This window comes from Crinia signifera, chromosome 19 (assembly GCF_055691185.1).
Source record: "Crinia signifera chromosome 19, ASM5569118v1, whole genome shotgun sequence".
NCBI classification, from domain to species: domain Eukaryota; kingdom Metazoa; phylum Chordata; class Amphibia; order Anura; family Myobatrachidae; genus Crinia; species Crinia signifera.
Window position 1 is genome coordinate 100866536 of NC_139226.1, and position 19464 is coordinate 100885999.

The 19464-nt window shown below is 45.3% G+C and overlaps 1 protein-coding gene across 1 annotated transcript; it reads left to right on the top strand.

The window, feature by feature from the left end:
- The first annotated feature begins 41 nt into the window (after positions 1-41).
- ATP5MG (ATP synthase membrane subunit g) lies at positions 42-7439 on the top strand. The gene is made up of 3 exons (XM_083163019.1): positions 42-289; positions 3555-3715; positions 7238-7439. Exons 1-3 carry the CDS (start codon positions 226-228, stop codon positions 7334-7336), a joined length of 324 nt encoding a protein of 107 aa, XP_083019145.1. The 5' UTR covers positions 42-225; the 3' UTR covers positions 7337-7439.
- Positions 7440-19464: the final 12025 nt, after the last annotated feature.

Here is a 19464-nt window from a genome sequence, read left to right on the forward strand (position 1 = left end):
GTCCGGGAAACGTGAGTTCTTCAGAGCCATACCGCCGTGACGTAGACTCCAGTAATTGCCGCTCTATCCTGTTCCTGGGCGTCCTCTACTGCTCTGGGCGGGTGACATTGGTAGACGCTCTATCTCACTGACTTCCTCAGTCTCGTCTGTCTCCCCGGCTCAGGAGGTGACTTTCCTTTCCCTGTGCACAGTGCAGCAGGCCTCAGGCGGTGACCGGTGTACAGCATGGCTCAGGCGGCACAGAAGCTCGTTAAGACCCTCGTAGTGAAGACGCCCCAGCTTGTGAGCGGTGAGAGCTGGGGGAGCAGGAGGGTTGTGACCGGTTACTCTGCCAGGGGTGCCTTGGCCTTGTACATGGTATTATGCCCTCTATATAGGCGAACACTTTGGGTTTTACCCATGGCTTGTATACAATCTGTCCCCCCTCCACTATTATGGCACCAGTTGTGTAGCAATGTTATGCCTTTAGGTCATGAGTCCAATGACTGACCATGGGTGCAATTCATTTGTAGGTAAACTGGCGTTGCCATCCTTCCCTAAGCTGATTTGCACCCCTTTGGAGGTTCTGTGCAGAGTTTGGATGTCCCCCGTATGTGCTGTGAGTTTCCTCTGGGTAATCCGGCTGTCTCCCACAACCCATGAAAACCTACAAAAGTCTGGCCAGTTAAATGGATTCTGACCTAAAATGAATCCTAGATGTGTGTGTGTGTGTGTGTGTGTGTGTGTGTGTGTGTGTGTGTGTCTCTATACATGTGTGATCTGTGAATATAAATTGTGAGCACTACAGTACAGGGGCAGTGACTGACTTGAAGGACAAAATACACTCTGTGTAGTGTGTGTACTATACAAATGTAATGTTAATGAAAATAACTGCACATTGTGCCCATTCCAAATGACCCCAAAATATTTTCTTCTTCCACTAGATGTCACAACTTTATCCAAACTACTAATAAAATGATGCATAATGTGGTCTCTGCAACCACTTGCCAAATTGTGAGGGATTGGTAAAAGCCTGTTGCTCCTTCCATGCACTCCATAATATGCAGCTTATGGCACATGTATCGCATTGAGTATATGACAAGCATTGTTAAAAACTCCTCTAATACCCCTTTCACCCCAGAAAATGCAGGGACCCACTCAGGAATATGACCCAGGGATCATGCCGGGCCTTTCCCGGGTTGGCCCCTTTCACACCAGAAAAGTCCCTGCGTTTTCTGGTGTGTGAAGGGGGTGGAGATACTCACCCCGGGTGCTGGTCCTCAGTGCAGGCCGGGGATCCACACAGGCGGCAGGCACGGATGACAGGTCAGACAGTGGGCGCAGATGATGCAGCTCTCTGAGCTGAGTCATATATATATGCCGCCTGTCCTATCATCTGCGCCCACCGTCTGTGTGGATCCCCATCTGACAGCACGTACCGAAGACCGGCAACCCGGGTTGAACTCTGGAACAACGCTGCTCCATAGCAGGGTTGAAATCCCGGGCAAAATTTCCCGGATTTTGGCCCGGGAACCTTACAGAAGCGCTAGTCGCGCATTGTTCCCGGGCCCAACCCAGGAATTTAGGCTGGTGTGAAAGGGGCATAAGAAATGAAACACTGTCTGGTCTCCTTGGCTTTCCCTCCAGCAGATCATCTCCCCTTTCACTATTTGATATTGAGCCTTGTTAACCAACTCCTAATCTATTATTTTATATTTGTATTCTGCTGAAGACACCTCTTCCTACATTCTTTTACTATCCTCTCCCTTTTCTATTTCTCTACTTCTTCCTTGTCCCATTTTTATCTCACTCTCTGGTTTTCTTTTCTCATATCATCTCTCGTGGCTTTTTTTTTTTCCCCCTCCCTAAATAACTACATTATTTAGATTTCTTTTCGTCTTATTATTTCTTTACAAAATTGTTAAAATAGATTACATTTTAAACTTTATCCTGATTGATTCTATCAATATATTGTGTGTAATCTTGTTTTATATTTTTGAATTATTGCTCTAAAGTACTGTGATCTACCAATAAACAAATTTTATTAAAATTAAATTAACTGCACATTTATAGGGTAATATGATAGGAAGCGCCTTGTTGCTTGCGCCACACGATCAGAGTCTTGGATTAGGGGACCTGAGCCATAAGGAGATTCCCGGTACTTATGTAATATCTGGACTCCCGTTTTTCTTATGAGACCGCATCCCCTTGCGGGGCTCGCTGCGCTCACCATGCTTCGGGCACGGTGGCTTGCTGCGCTCGCCACACTATATAAAATCAACTCCATGCGTAGTTGGATAGTAGGGGTATGAAAAAATGGGGTGCATTTAACATGGGAGTCCAGATAATACATAAGTACCAGATTTCCTGTTATTGTCAGTACCTGCCTTTTACTGACTCCATCTACAGCTCGGTGGTTGGGTATTATGCTATCAGTCGGTGCTTGTTGGATCAATCAAAGAATTACGCAGAAGGTCAAGCGTTAACCCACTCATTGCCGAGGCTGCCATTTTGGCTGTGTGGGACTGGTATTTGGCCACAGAAGCATTTTCAGTCTGAACTAGCTTAGCAGCTACTGTATTTTTACTGTGTAATTTAAGGATGCCCATACACTTGGTGATTCCACAGGGATTTGGTCACTTTTCATCTGGATCAGGCAAGAAATCCAATGAAAATTGTAAAAATCACGTTTGACATCAGGTCCGATGCATGGTCCCTTGAGCATCGCATTGAAGCCTAAAGATATTGCATGGCTGGGATTGCAAAAGGACTGCATATGGTTTAAAGGGGATCGCGGGCGGCGTCTTCCCTTGGAGAAGTTGCCCTTGTGCAGGGATGGGGAACCTTTGGCCCTCCAGCTGCTGTCGAACAATTCTAGCATATTTTGCCAAGTCGTGTTTTTATAGATTATTTTTATTTTTTTCCCCAAGATATTTTTATTTTGGATTCATTTGCATTTGAACTATTGTGACTCCTAATGAAAGGTGTCAATAATGGTAACAAAATACAATTTGACTTTCCATTATATCTAATCTTCCAATACAAAAGACCTGCTAACAAGTAACTTTGCTATCCCAGCTGAGCCACTGTTCAGGATAACTTCTAAAATGACAACCTAAATAAACGGTCACTTCTTCATATTGAGCCCATAATCGAAATCCTGTATAAAAGTGGACTCGGTTTAGAATGCATTGGAGGTGAATAGGGCTAGCTGCTTGGCCACACTTTGAGGGGTTTCCACTTACCTGCGATCATATTTCATCCAATTATAAACAGCATTATTGTGCTATCCAAATATAGGCTTTTTTTCAACACATAATATCCTGTATAAGTTCCCGATCACATGTGTTATCATGGCTCTGAGGGGTTCTTATCGAGGATTATGCTGCAGCATAATCCCTGAGCAGTGATGGTTATTGAGGCTAAATTAATAGCCCCCTACAACCCTATTAGCAGTGATAAGTTTACAGTTAAGAGAATATCCACTTTTTGTTTAATTGCATTTCTGCCATTTAAAATATTGCATGCATTCTTCTACAGTAAATCTAATGCTATTGTTGTTGTTTTTTCTGTAGCTGCTGTCGGCTACTCAAGGCCACGTCTTGCAACGTTCTGGTACTATGCTCGCGTTGAGCTGACCCCTCCGAGTCCTGCAGAAATTCCCAAGGCCATTGAAAGCATGAAGGGTCTCGTTCAGTCCTTCCAGAAAGGCCGGTTATCTGAACTTACTGTCAGGGTAAGAAACTGTGTGACGTGAAAACTAATTTTGACGTCCATGTTTGGATCAGAGGGAATTATATATGGTGCTTCTGCATCCAAGGTCCTGCTGGAAGTAGACATTAGAACATGGGTAGCCTGGGGCTATTAATAAGCAGGTATAAAGGAGCGCACTACTTCCAACTATTAGGAGGAAAGGCTGTAAAATAAATGTGGCATTTTCCGCTGAATAACTTATATCCATTTTCTCCCGATTTTATAAAATTGGGGGCGATACTATAACTGGTGCCTACACCGTATCCTCTTCCTATATTCCGCAGAAATATTATGGAAGATTGATGAAAACTATTCTGCAAGCTGGTTTTGCCCATAGTGCTAGATTCTTGTCATAGAATAAACCTATTTCACCTGTAGAACCAGTTTAATAAAGGTCTTGGAGTTTCCTGTGTATATGTTATCCATGTGACTTAAGGCCCCCATACACTATACGATTTTGGGACGATTTCATCCGATTTCGGCACTTTGGGCCGATAACCGGATGAAATCGCCCCAAAATCGCAGGTGTGTGATGTATGATCCGATCCGATGCGCGGTCCCGTGCGCATCGGACCGGATCAGGGAGGTCGGACGGTCAGCACATAAGATCATCCGACCTCCCTGTATGCTATGCATATGCCTGCCCACCTGTCAGGCATATGCATGCAGACACCGGGGGGCGGGGGAGCACGGCGGGCAGACACACTGACCTGGCTGGGCAGACACACTGACCTGGCTGGGCAGCTGTGATCACAAATAGCAGCGCTGCGGGACGGGACGCACAGTGGCGGCTATTATATTTTTAAAATCCCTGTCAAATGACCGGCCATTCTGTGATTGGCTGAGAGCTCTCTCAGCCAATCACAGAACGGCCGGTCATTTGACAGGTATTTTGAAAATCTAATAGCCGCCACTGTGCGTCCCGTCCCATCCCGCAGCGGCAGCGCTGCTATTTGTGATCACAGCTGCCCGGCCAGGTCAGCATCACTCGCCGCCGCCCGCCCCCACTACTGCCGCCGCCCGCCCCCACTGCTCCTCACCGCCCTGCAGCTCCCCATTTGTTTTACATGTGATAAATCGCAAGCGATTTATCACATGTAAAAACTGGCTCATCAAGTGCCAAATTGTATTTGAGCCTCCCGGGGAGCTGCCGGGCGGCTCACAGGAGAATTGGGTCCGACTTGTCCTAAGGACAAGTCGGCCTAATGTATGGGGGCCTTTAGCAGTGAAAATCGGATTTAATGATGTCATTTTAATTTCGTAAATTTTCTTTTATGTAATAAGTGTGATCTGGTCAATATAGACACTCCTTTTGATTTACATATGATGAAAGATTAGTAGAGCAGCAGTTGTAGTTCTGAGCACTGGCCATCATTGAGCATAATCGCACATATCTGCATAAGAATTTGATGTCTTAATATAAATCTTCTAGTAATTAATGCCTCTCCTCCCAATAGATCTAGAAGCATTTAAAATCACTTAGACTTTGTGGACAAAACCAGCTTGCCATGAACCCCAATGAGGCACTGTGATTTAATACTCATTATATGATGCTTTGGAGGGGATTGTTTGGCTGCTGTGTTCTGTCCGTTTTTAGCGCAGAGAATACCCACTGGGGATTTTTGCCGTTACCATGCCCACCTTTTTTGGTGTTTGAAAAATCAGATCTTAAATGTCTCCAGCGATCACATAGCCTTATACAGCCACGAAGGGGAACAGAGTTCACGGAGCACATATGGAGAAAAATATTGCTAGCCGGACCCCAAGGCTTTGCATTAGTTGGATGTGCGAAAACCGTGCTGGGCGCAGTCATGGGAGTCTATGCTCTCTTTGGGTATGGGTCATAAGGTTGACTCCATGAAGGTCGACACCTGAAATGTTGACATGGCTTAAAGTCGGTAGGCCGACGTGTTTTTTTTTTTTTTTCTGAATGTTGACCTAGTCGACATAGACAGCTTCTAAGTGTGCCACGTCCCCTCACATGATTCACTGCTCTTGCCACGCTTCCGGCCTGGTGCCTCCCTGTGCTTGTATTCTCCCACCACACCATAGTGGATCCAGCCCCTGGATACAGACGTCTCTTTAGTAGATCCTTATAGCACTTCTTACTTCCCACCTACAACATGAGTAAAAGTTTTTTGCATTCCAATAGTAAGGTGCACTATACTGTCTGGAAGGAACAGGCCTATAGGAAAGGTTGTGACTCTCCACCCTACAATGAGGGGGGATATGGTCATTAGAAGGACCCTATTTAGGTCTGAAATATATTGACAGGGCTAAGGTCAACCGGGTCGGGATGTCGACACAAGCATTAGGTCAACATGAGTTTTTCACTATTTCTTTGTGCCGACAGGTGGTATTTTGGTACTTGTTTCCTAGCATGGCGCCCAGATTTTCTACGTATGGCACCTTAAGGAAATCGCATCGCTTTTTTTTTTTTTTGCCATTGTACCCCAGTATATCGCATGGCATGGCATGTCACGCAAAATCGCATGCGATTTTACAGGGTGTGCGATGCCATGACATGAGGTATACAATAATATGCTTGTATGCCCCAAAAATAGGTTTAACGCACCCCCCACCCCGAAGCGTGGCGAGCGCAGCGGAATGCGTCCTCCAACTTTTTCATTACCCCACTATCCACGTCGGCGTGGAGTTGATTTTATATAGTGTGTCGAGCCACCGAGCCCGAAGCGGGGCGAGTGCTGCGATCCCCGCGGATTACTTTACATGGATTCTGCGTCCCCTTGCAGGGCTCGCCACGCTTCGGGCTCGGCTTGCTGCACTCGCCACACTATTATATAGTGTGGCGAGCCACTGAGCCTGAAGCGCGGCGAGCAAACGCGAAATCTATGTAAAGTAATCTGCGTACTGGATAGTGGGGTAATGAAAAGTCGGAGGACGCGGTCCGGTTTCACTACCGATGTATGAAGCAGTGATAAAGAAGTGGCCCTTGACAACCAATCAGCACTGAAGTAACCCCTATCATCTGCATAATATTATATGATACAGACCAGCTGATTGGTTGCCAAGGGCCACTTCTCCATTGGCTCACTTCTCCTCCCTTATCACTCTCATACATCTGCCCCAGAGATACATAGAACGTAGCACCTGATTTTAGATTGCGCTCTTTCCAGTACTTATTTTATCTAACCCTGTCTGCTCCATCCTAAGGGGTACATGTTGGTGAAGCCTGGGAAACTTTCCATGCCAGCCCCAAGTTTAAATAAAATCATTAATAATCGTCCCATGCCTTTTTGTGTTTGACTGACTTATGGAATTTGTATTTGTTAACGCAGAGCAAATGTCAGTGTCTGGCCACTAATCAGCTTCTCCTTTGGGATATCATCATGTGTGTGTTTAGTGCCGATACACCAGTAGCTGGCATGTCACTGTGTAAATAACATTATTTATTACTTACAGGTTGTTTACATGATTTATTTGACCTTTTCTCTTTTCTGTTTTTTTTTTTTTTTTTTTTCTCTTCCCCCTCCTGGCACCGCAGGAAGCCGTGAGGAATGGTCTGGTTGCCACTGAGGTCCTGTTCTGGTTTTACATCGGTGAATGCATCGGGAAAGGAGGCTTGGTTGGATACAATGTCTGAGACTCTCTTGTTCCAGTTTGCAAAGCTTGTGCTGTGACCTGTATCGCTAACATTATGGACTCAATAAATGAAACGGCAAGAGGAAACCCCTCTTCTCCACTTATATGGCACCTACTGTCCTTTTTATAGATTCCGATAACCCTATGTTGTGTTCATATTGAGGACTGCAATATTTTCTGGAGCAGGACTCTCCTGCTGGTGTTGGGATCCAGGTAAAAGGTCCGCTCTCCCCACCTGCTGGCGTAAAAGGACACGCCCAGGCCAAATACAATGCACATCTGTTATAATGTAGCTTTACAGAAAGCGTTAGGGGCTGAAATATGGTGCGTATCAGGAATGCCCTCACTGTTTTTTTTGGACAGACTGATTTGGAAATATTGGGCCTGATTCAGAGCTAACTAACAGGTAAAGGCCGCTGGCTGAACTTCCGCATTTGCATGCGAGGGGATGTATACACTTACAGATCCCCTCGGATGCGGCAATACGGATGAAAAACATTCGATGGTCGCCAACCATTAAATGATTTTTTTATTTTTTATTTTCCCGTGCGCAAAAAAGTTGTTTTGACTGACTTTTTTTTTTTCATTTCTGACGGAGATGGCTGAAAAGGGGGCATGCACTGATGTCATGTGACGTCAGCCACCTGCCTCGAACAGGCATTGACCCGCCTGCGTTCCCAGGGTACCCAGCGCTTTCATGGAGACACCCATAAATTCCTGGGCGTTCCCCCTGCCCATCTAAAGTCCTCGGCAAGTGTGATTCTCGCTGACAGTGTTTGCACAGGGGGTTTACACATGCGCAGACCTGCACAATCGGAAAACTGTGATGCGTTTGCCCCTGACTGATCAAACCTGAATCAGGCCCATTGTTTAAAACATGAAGCCAATTGCTATTGTTGTCTGGGTGCTACTTTCAGAAAACATACTAAAAAAGTTCCATCCTTTACCATTTTTCCGCAAATGCAGATTTTAGTTTTTAGTGTTTCCAGATTTACTGTATTAAGGGACAGCTGTATTAGAAGGCCATTTACATTTTAAAGATAACGGTTCCTGCATAATGTGGAGAAGCGGGCACCCGTATCACCACAATGTATTATGCAGGGGTCAGCCGACAAGGAGAGCCGTTATGTTTCTCCCTCACGGCTCTCCTTACTAGTGCCCCTGGCAGCCCTGCACATGCGCCTTGTAACAAACAGCGTTGTCCCTGCAATGGGGATAGGACAATGCTAGGCCTAGACAGCTGTTAATATATCGCCCTGGCTGCTAATTGCTGATATTAGGAAACTTAGAATTCCAGATAATTGAACACTTCTCATGGATAAAGTGGAAGGGTTTCTATCATTAATTTCGTGCATACAATTATTTTTATTTTATGTGTTTTATAAATGTGACACCCACAATATGTATTAGTATTCTATTTCCTATAGTTTCACCTTCACTCTGTGAATTAAAAAAAAAATCAACAACTTACAAATAGAGCACTTATAACAGGAACAAAGGATATTGTGTTGACACAAAATATGTAACCAGGCTAGACCTAGAGCTGCAGTGTCCCTAATCATGCCCCTACAGCATGCTGTTTTATCACAGTCCACTTACAGTAACTTGCGTAATGATACCCAAAAAATAAAGTACAAAACAAACAAGGAACGAAATCAGAAACCATGAAAACCATCTGACTGCTCCTAGTTATGTCCAACAGTATAGATGTTATAATCTGGTCATATTTGAGTAACCCGTCCAGCATTCAGTGTGCCCAGATCCACAGGGTGATTCAAAAGTCGCACTACACCTTTTTTGTAGTACCACCAGTGACCACTAGAGGCCACCGACAGACCAAATTACTCCTTTGTGTGCTAAAAGATGTTATAACAAAGTGGAAGCAATTTTAGCATGGATACTGATCTGTTTCAAACTTACTGGATATGGAGAGAGGGAGCTGTGAACATTGAAATTGGAGGTAGGAGCAGATTGGGACTGGGGGCTGTCACAGCTCAACGTAAAAGATACATTGCAGAAGCATTCGTTTTGATGGGCTTTTCACTAATTTTGGATAACAATCAATTATCATTTCCGGTTAGTCGTCTGTGTGGAACATTTGCATAATACTTTGCTTTGTATAGCTTTCTGAGCTATGGTGAAGACCACCATGCCAAAGGTTAGGGCTTCAAGAAAAAGAGAGGGGGATAGCAGCGCTCTAAGAGAATTCAACCAAAAAATTTGAATTGGATGATCTGTACAAATATATTTCATAATAGCAAATCAGAATTAATACATAATCTAAAAATATAATTAAATGTAAACATTGCTCATATCCACAATTTAGCAGCAAGTATAGGGGGAGAGTCTGTTCCTATTATGCCCAAAGTTTGTAAACCGATATAAATAGTTACCACTCCTGGCTAGATGAAGGGAAGCATTTCTAGACACCATCCATGAGTCCAAGTGGCCGGCCCAGAGTTGGCACAAATAACCGAAGTCCACTGGCAGATTGATGGTTTGGTGGGTCTTGTATAGCCGGAGGGAAAAGCACTGGTGCACCAGGGAAGAAATTCACTGGCCTTCCAGACTGGAAAGGTGGTGGCCAGAGGTGGTTCAATCCTGTTGGGCTGGTCCGGATTGCAATTCACAAATAGGCAAGTGGAAGGTGGGCAAGCACTTACTGACGCAGCTTTATCAAAGGTGATAAAGCTGCCAGTAGCGGCAAAACGCGCCAGTAAGTGCTTGCTTGCCTATTTGGGATTGCAGTCCGTACCAGCCCTACAGGATTGAACCACCACCTTTCCAGTCTGGGAGGCCATTGAACTTCTTCCCTGGTGCACCAGTGCTTATCCCTCCGGCTATACAAGTCCCACCAAACCATCAATCTGCCAGTGGACTTCGGTTATTTGTGCCAACTCTGGGCCGGCCACTTGGACTCATGGATGGCGTCTAGAAATGCTTCCCTTCATCTAGCTAGGAGTGGTAACTATTTATATCTGTTTACAAAGTTTGGGCATAATAGGAACAGACTCTCTCCCTATACTTACAAACATCTAAGGACTCGCTCCACCTGCTTATTCCATCTGATCGTCTAATCATCCCCGGAAGTCTCTTGCCATCAAAAATTGGATACCTGTCACTCGCAGCAGTGAGGACTCCCGATTGGGCTAATTTCCTACTGTGCCATCGGTTGAGTCCACCTTCAAAAATCCACAGGATACCATCATTGGCTAATACGGACTCCCCAAAAAAAAACCATACCAAGATCAGAGCAGGACTTACCTTTCTCCACAATTGGTGACTATTCATACCTGGGTCCATTCAAATTATTTTAATATATATTTATGTGATTATTTTTATTATGTCATACCTCCATTAAATTTTATGCATATTTAATTTTACCAGCGCTGCTTTTCTTTTTCTTTTTTAAATCTCCCCCTATACTTGCTGCTAAATTTGTGGATATGAGCAATGTTTACATTTAATTGTTTTATTATTATATAATTTTAGATTATGTATTAATTCTGATTTGCTATTATTAAATACTATTACTATACAGATCTCACTAACCTGTTTCTAGCAGCTACTGAGGTAGCCACCCACACCAAGCGCTCACCCTAGTGTCATCCCCTAACTGGGGTTGGTACTAGATTCTTTCTTCTTTTTTTGTGATAAAGGTTAGGGCTTATAAAAATATGGGGCACCCATGGATCAAAGTTACAAAACAGCATACAAATGGGAGTCTTAGGCAAGGATTGCCCTATTACCGAAATAAAATATGCTAAAATGTTATCCCAAAAACTATCACTTTTTCTACAGGCCCGAAAGCAGTGTGTAATGTGTCTACGTTTCAAACAGGCTTTGGATTCGCCTAGTACAGAATATCTCCTTTACAAAGAAGTTTTATATATGCTTAGTTCAGACGTTTAATATGTACCTCTTGTAGTGCAAAATAGGAAAGAGTAGCAGAGTAATATTCCAGATTATTACCAGTTTATACAGATAATTGTATTTAAGTATTCCAGGCCTCAGGTTTAGATATAATAATTTTGCTTGGTGGCAAAAGTTCCCACTGTTTTCCAGAAGCAATGGTTACCCCAAATACTCATGTACATGGTCAGTAATGTTGGCCTCTGGAATTAATCTTCCCCATAAAGTACAGAATGCAAGGTCACATTCTTCCCTTTTATTTTTTGTGGTGTATTCAATGATTCTTGCATGCTGTGACAGTGAGCAGCAGAGCCTGCTCACTGTCACGGCTCACAGGGTCAGTATTCAACTGACCCCCTGCACACACTGTTTCCCCCTTGCTGGGTTTTTAAACAGATTGGGAAACAGCATGGGCGGCCGCTAAAACAGTGGCTAAATGCAGCGGTCTCCCTGCATTAACTGTGAGCCTCGCTGTTTGGGGGAGTCCTTGCCATCCTCTGACAGTGAGGATTTCCCCTGGAATGTAGAATAGGGTGAGAGGCTGGTGCGGGGGTTAATCGGTGAGGATCGCTTGTTTCTCCTTCATCCACTAGGTGTCACTGAAGTTACACTGGGGAATAGAAGGCGACCATAGGGAGCATGGGCGCTTTAAATATAAATTAGTGTGACCAACTCCTCCCCTTCTACTTCCCCTCCCAGGCAGTCTTAGATTGTGCCCAAAAGGGAGCAGGTCACATTTGGCTGGGCTTTTTTGTAATTTATGCATAAAGCAACAAGAATTGCCATTGAGGACAGGCAGATAGTTGCTGCTACTATCTGCCTGCGACGCGGGAGCCTGCCGGAGGGAGCCGGCTGCTGCCAGGGTATACACCTGGCTGAGAGTGACCACCGTCTCTGGAGATGTAACAGGCACCGCTCATACGAGGTACGTGCCCGATCCCCCAGCCCCACCGCCGACAGCTTTACCGTTTCACTGTAAGTATTACCCTGCCTCCCTGTTAGAGCGGATGTCAGCGAACACAAGCGGCTGTGCAGCAGAGGGTTTATTTTAAACCTGCGCTATTATGGAGACGGAGCTGCCCGGCGGGGGACAGAGTCACCGCACGGGGTGTTCCCAGCAGCCCTGGCATTCCCCAGCGTTCCTGCATGTCACGGCGGCTATTTTTTTGTACTTTAGCGCCGCTGAACACACTGCTGGAGTTTCCTCTGTTGCGCTGTAGATCCCATCAGAGGCTATAGTTGGGCGATTCCTTTCTCCTGGTGACCGTCCTGAAACCTCTACCTGGTCTGTGAGTTACAGTGGGGTTTAGAGCTAGGTGATGACAGTATGGGCTGTGTTCAAATAGGGCTATAGTGCTTCCTGTATTATATACCATAGCGCTGTTTAGGCTCTGGGACAGCTCCTTTCTTTCACTTTCTCTCCCTTCCAGTACTTCTGACTGGCAAACCTATACCTACTCTCTGTATAAGTGTGGTAGTGTGTGGTAACTTACTGTGTACTTATTGTTACAATGGCAGAGGGTAACTCCAAGAGAGTTGCTTGCAAGAAGTGTAATGCAAAATTTACACCTTCTACAGAGGGAATTTTACTTTGTGATAAATGCACTGTTAACCCCCCGTTAGCACAGTCTCATGTGCATACCCCTGTCTGTGCATCACAGCTTGCTGATGTCATGTCCCAGTTATCTTCTGAGCTCTCAATAGCTCAAAAAGCTAAAAAGAGAGACATCCAGAAACCAGCAGGCCCAAAAAAAGCTCTGGCCCCAGGGCCAGCAGAGGGCACTGGTGCATCCTCTTCAATGGCATTAAACCCCCCTCATTTACAATGAAAGTGGCTGCTTCCACAGATTTAGGTGACTATGATGATATGCCTGATCTTGAGGAGGGTGAATTTTTGTTCCCCCGACAGATTCAGTCCTTGCAGGCCCTAGTCCGGATGGTGCTACGACGTCGACAGGTATCGGTACATATTTGTACCAGACTCCTAGGAAAGATGGTGGCCTCCTTCGAAGCAATCCAATACGGTCGCTTCCACTCCACCTTTCCAATTGTCTCTCCTCTCATTAGTGGTGTGAATGTCTAAATAGGATTAAACCGATGGATAATAAGTGAAGTGCGCAGTTTATGTACTGTGTCCGTAAACTTATAACCTTTTATTCCTAGCTACGGGCGAACTAAGGTGTAGAGTCGCGTAGCGAACCTAATCCATGTATAATACACGCTAAACCAATACCCTGAAAGCGGTATTCTTTCACAGTACTTTGTACTCAATTATAAGTAAAAACACCAGGTATAATTTCCTGTTAACCTTTCTGGTATTTGCGAATAATAGACAAGACTCTGTATAAATTTCCGAAATATGGGTAAAGAATCCTTAAGTATATATTTTAGTCCTTAGCGGACAACAGGGGGTTACAGAAAAGAAAACATATGTATATGCTGATGACAAGATATACAGATCACATTACAATACAAAATACTATCTAATTACAAAAGGGAAAATACAGATATAACTAAAATCAGCCACAATACAAACTACACATTCAAAGATGACCAGTTACCGTCTCTCAGCACGCAGGCGCAAAACTCGGTCCGAGCTCCCTTTAGTCTATCCAGATACAGTCCAGGAAGAAGAAAAAGTACAATGAGAGCGCTCTTAAGTTGTGCTTAATCGCTTATAGTGTCCAGGTAGAGGGGGCAGTGAGGGTTTCCATTGGGCAGAAGATCATGTGTCGCTTCTCTTGGATTGGTGCAGGGGAATGCACCTCGGTCTCTTTGTCTTAAGGCATCGTCATAAGGGTCATAACTCAAGCTGTGACAACCTGTTCGATCCGGATCTCCCAGTTACACTGTCCTCGTGTCCTGTGACCATTAAATATGTAATTGTTCCATAACTTTTGGCTGTTACAAGTTGCGAACTTTATACCAGAACCGGATCACGCTTCGCATGAGAGACGGAACACACAGATGCGAAATATGTTCAATAAAAGTCGTGTTTTACCATTTAAGCTATGTGTTGTGAATTAAAACCATTTATCTATATTTTATTATTTGTAAGTGTGGGCTATGAATTTATGTGTATCAGGATGGCTGCGCATGGGGTTCGCCTTATTATAAAACCTGATTCCTATACTTCATTTGCGTAACTCTGCGAACCAAGATGGCGGCCATACCATTCTATTGCCGTGTGTATGGAACTCGACTTTGACAGTGGTCAGGGTCACACCTGCATCTTCAACAGCAGGTGATTCTATTACCTCAAGCACGTCTGTCTCTACTGTGGTGGCTCAACTCCGAGAACCTGCTAAAAGCCAGGAGGTTCGGAATCTGGGAGTGGACGCTCCTTACCACAGACGCTAGTCTTCGGGGCTGGGGAGCTGTCACTCTGGATCACCAGTTCCAGGGGTTATGGACGAGACAAGAAAGTCTGCTCTCCATCAACATGCTGGAACTCAGAGCCGTGTACTATGCTCTCTTGCAGGCGAGACACCTTCTGCAAAACAGGGCCATCAGAGTCCAGTCCGACAACGCCACGGCCATCGCCTATATCAACAAGCAGGATGGCACTCAATGCCAGGCGGCCATGAAGGAGATGAGCAGGATCATCCTGTGGACTCAGGCCCATGCTTTGGCCTTGTCAGCCGTCTTCATACCCGGAGTAGACAATTGGGATGCCGACTTCCTAAGTCGACAGGATGTCCACCATGGAGAATGGGGTCTCAACCCACAGATGTTTCAGACCTTAGTGGGTCATTGAGGCTGACCGCAGGTGGACCTGATGGCATCCCATCACAATTTCCAGCTTCCCAAGTACTTTTGCGTGGACTCGAGACCCACAGGCCGTGGGGGTGGATGCGCTGGTCGCTCCTTGGCATTTTCAGTTTGTGTACCTGTTTCCTCCATTCCCATTGATACCTCGGGTATTACAACGCATATGGAGGGAGGGAGTCACGGCCCTTCTAATAGCAGTGGACTGGCCTCGTCGCTCTTGGTACACCAACCTGATGGCTCTGCTGGTCGACAAGCCGTGGTCACTGCCTCTTCAAGAGGACCTCCTCAGTCAAGGACCCTTCATCTTTCCAGATTTAGGATGTCTTAATTTGATGGCGTGGCTGCTGAAAGGTCCATCTTAAGGCGAGCAGGTATTCCAAGAACAGTTATACCTACCATGATGAGGGCCAGAAAGGAAGTCGCTTCGAGACACTACCACTGGATTTGGAGGTCTTATGTGGCTTGGTGCAAGGGGTGTGGGGCTTCCACTACCCTGTTCAAGAAAGCTGGACTTCTCCTATTTCTACAGGTGGGTTTGAATATTTTACCAAAAACGGTTGGCTTTCATTCTAGAAGTACAAACTTTCTTCCAAGGGCTGCTGAGGTTACAACCTCCTATTCGTCCACCTACGGCACCCAGGGACCTAGACTTGGTTCTCAGATACCTACAGTCGTCAGTGTTGAAACCATTAGAAGACGTGGACCTCCGTTACCTTGCTTGGAAGGTGGTTCTTCTGTTGGCTCTGGCTTTGGCCAGAAGAGTCTCTGAATTGGGATCGCTCTCTTGTCGTTCTCCCTTCCTTCAGTTTCATCCAGACAGAGCAGAGCTTCGTACCAGTCTATCTTTTCTTTCAAAGGTAGTCTCAGCGTTCCAACCCATTGTGGTCCCAGCCTTTTCTGAGGCTTCACCAGAGGAAAGGTCCTTGGACGTGGTTAGTACCCTGCACATCTATTTCTCTCGCACGGCCTCTTTTCGCAAGTCGGATGTCTTGTTTGTCACCTATGACCCTGTACGTCGTGGGTGGCCAGCTTCCAAACAGATGCTTGCCAGATGGATCCATCTGACCATCAGTCAGGCGTACATTGCTGGGTCTCAGATGCCCTCTGCTACCATAGGGGTGCACTCCACTAGATCAGTGGGTCCCTCATAGGCAGCTGCCCGTGGGGTTTCTCTCCACCAGCTCTGCCTAGCTGCTTTGTGGTCGGGTTGTCAAACCGTTGTTCGTTTCTATAGGTTTGATACCTTTGCGGTGCCAGCTTCACAGTTTGGCCGCTCAGTTTTAAGGGGTTCTCAGCGCTCTTCAGCCCGTGTTGGGAGCTCTGGGACGTCCCCTGTTTAACTCCAGTGACACCTAGAGAAACAGGGATTTCTGTACTTACCATCAATCCTTTTCTCCGAGTCCACAGGTGTCACTGGACACCCGCCTCAGCGCTGTTCTCCACCATAATAGTTTTATGGTTAGGTTCCTCTCAGGTAATCTTGGAGTTTTCCTTGTCAGGGTTTATAGTTATTTTGGTTATTATACCAATTTGGTCTGATTGACTCTGTGTGTTATGTTATTTGAGTATTTTTTTCTCACTGTTTCTTTTTCTACTATACGTATTGAATGTTGTTATGTTGTGATTTACCTCTTCTTCGGAAGTGTGTGAGTATCTTCCTGCTCCTTCCGGGCACAATCTTTATGACTGCCTGGGAGGGGAAGAAGTAGAAGGGGAGGAGTTGGTCATACTAATTTATATTTAAAGTGCCCATTCTCCCTGTGGTTGCCTTCTATTCTCCAGTGTAACTCCAGTGACACCTGTGGAATCGGAGAAAAGGATTTATGGTAAGTACAGAAATCCCTGTTTTCGGCAATCCCTGCCTTTTAAACCCCCCCCCTTCCTCATTGAGTTCAGCCCTTTGTGTGTTGCTGCTATCTCAGAAACCCTCACCTACGTATGGATGCATAAAAATCATTAACTTGACCTGATATTTTGGTATCGGTAATCGTGGTATTCTATCCTATTAAGTTGTAATTAAACTAAAGTGTTCCCTGATGGGTGCACCTATCATTTATTTTTATACATCCACAAATATATGCTCTCCTATTCTCCAGAATGGACTGAGAGGGTGATTCCGTACCGCTCGCTAAGCAGCGATCATTTGCTGCTTAGCGAGCGCCTTAACGCCGCGCGGCCGAATGCCCACCCACCATCGAATTATTTCACTCCACAAAACTGGCTTCCATCTGAGTCTGCCGAAGAGGGGACATGTGATGTGAGCCAGCAGGAATCATTCCGCCTGTGTTCCCAGAAACGCGCCCAGCATTTGCACGGGGATGCTCATAAAACACTGGGAGTTCCCCTGATGCTGCTCCCTGCAGACTCCCCAACCATGGCGGATGCCTCGGCGAGTGTGATACTCGCCAAAGGGTGCTGCACATGCGCATGCACATTCCCCAAATCATCGAACATGCCGAATCCATTCTTAGTGATACTGAATCAACCCCTGAGAGTGAAGCCGAGTTATATTTAATACAGTACCTCTCAAATATTCCTTAATGCAGTGAATACACCTGATAGATCATCTCCATACATTTAGATTGTGGCAAGGCATGATGGGACATTTAGTTTCACAACAGCTGGAGGGCCATCGTTTGGACATGCCTGGCCTACATAGTACAGTTTCTTGCATCCCTCTCTTTTTTTCTGGCTTACAAAAATGGGTTTTTCTTATTCGAAGTGGTCATGGATACGTTTAGAACACCCAGTTTAGGGGGCAGTGTAGTGGTTAATAGTAAATGAGAATACTGTCCAAAAGTAATCTGCATCATTTAGAAAGAATTGAAAACACTTGAGGAACCCAGGTGTGTCTGTTCACAAAAGGACCTTATTCCCAAAATAAACATTTCCAAGCTGCATAAATACTGTCAATCGAAACCTGCACCCTAGAAAATGGGCAATAGGGCAGCTTCTTCAAGAAACCACAAGGAACAAAGGCCCTAATTCAGTAAGGCTCGCAAAGATTTGCTGCTTAGCGAGACCTCTAATGCCACCTGCCGCGTGAACATCGCCTCAGCACTGCGATAGGATGTTTTACATAAGCATCCATCCGCATGAGAGTGTTCAAGCCAAAAATCATTTGATGGTCACCGTCCATCGAATGATTTTTTTTCTCCCCAGTTCGCAAATATAAATCAGTCTTGACTGGTCTATATTTGCGGCGTGCGACTCCGAGAATGAGGCAGGTGCTTGTGATGTCAGCATCAGCTCGCCTGTGTTGGCACGGTTTCCAGGGCGCACCCACTGTTTTTGTGGGCCTGCCCAGGAAATGATGAAATGCTGGACGTCCCCATGTGTCTGCCCCAATGATTGCGAGTAACTCTGGGACTATGTAAGTCGCCAAAGCCATTTGTGAAGTGGGGCTGCCCATGCCCATATTAGCGCATGTGCAGTAACAAAAACAGCAGGACGGGCCAAACTCGCATAATTATGAGTCCTCATGAATCAGGCCCAAACTTCCCAGAGGAAGTTGCACGTGTAACACAATGCATAGGGTGGCTGTCAGGTGCTAGCAGATGACATCACCCAAGTGAGTCATATCACCATGACAATGGTTAAATAAGGAAATACCAAGCAGAGCTGCAGATGATCAATGTGTCATTTTTTTGTGTAAACAAATAGCATCAGAGCGGAAGAACACAATCCACATAGTGAACATTTAACTCACGATCTCATAAATATTAAACATCATAGTCCATATGGTTACCAGACTATGGGCAGATGTACTAAGCTTTAAAAGTGATAAAATGGAGAGTGATAAAAAAAAAACATCCGATCAGCTCCTACATGTCATGTCACAGGCTGTGTTTGAAAAATGACAGGTAGTAGCTGATTGGGTTGTTTACCACTCTCCACTTTATCTCTTTTTGCAGCTTAATACATCTCGCCCTATAGGGCGGAGATTTATCAAAGCTTGGAGATAAATAATGTACCAGCCAATCAGCTTCTAATTACTTTTTTCAAGCACAGAGTGTAACGTGACAGTTGGAAGCTGATTGGTATATTTGGGGTGTCAGACCGGATCGCAAATTCGCAGTGGACGGCGTTTCCAGTAGAGGCAGCCCTGTCAGAGTGAAATCCCACCTCCCACTAATTGTGTTCGCTGTTCAGATCAGGGATGTGCACCGGACACTTTTCGGGTTTTGGGTTCTGATTACCTTGAGGTTTTGGGTTCTAATGAGTTTTGGCAAAACACCTCCTAAGTGTTTTCTGTTTGGATTTTTGGGGTTTTGGGTTCTGATTTTTTTGGAAAAAAACAAACATAAAAACTGCTAAAATCGCAGAATTTGGGGGGGGGGGGTTGCTCCTACACTATATTCTATATTGACCTCAATAACATTAATTTCCACTCATTTCCAGTCTATTCTGAACACCTCACACCTCACAATATTGTTTTTAGGGCAA

Excerpts from the sequence above, each read along its gene's own strand:
- ATP5MG (XM_083163019.1), top strand. The coding sequence starts at position 226 with ATGGCTCAGGCGGCACAGAAGCTCGTTAAGACCCTCGTAGTGAAGACG. Across the intron at positions 290-3,554 it reads GACGCCCCAGCTTGTGAGCG|CTGCTGTCGGCTACTCAAGG; the intron begins GTGAGAGCTGGG and ends TTTTTTCTGTAG. Across the intron at positions 3,716-7,237 it reads TATCTGAACTTACTGTCAGG|GAAGCCGTGAGGAATGGTCT; the intron begins GTAAGAAACTGT and ends CTGGCACCGCAG.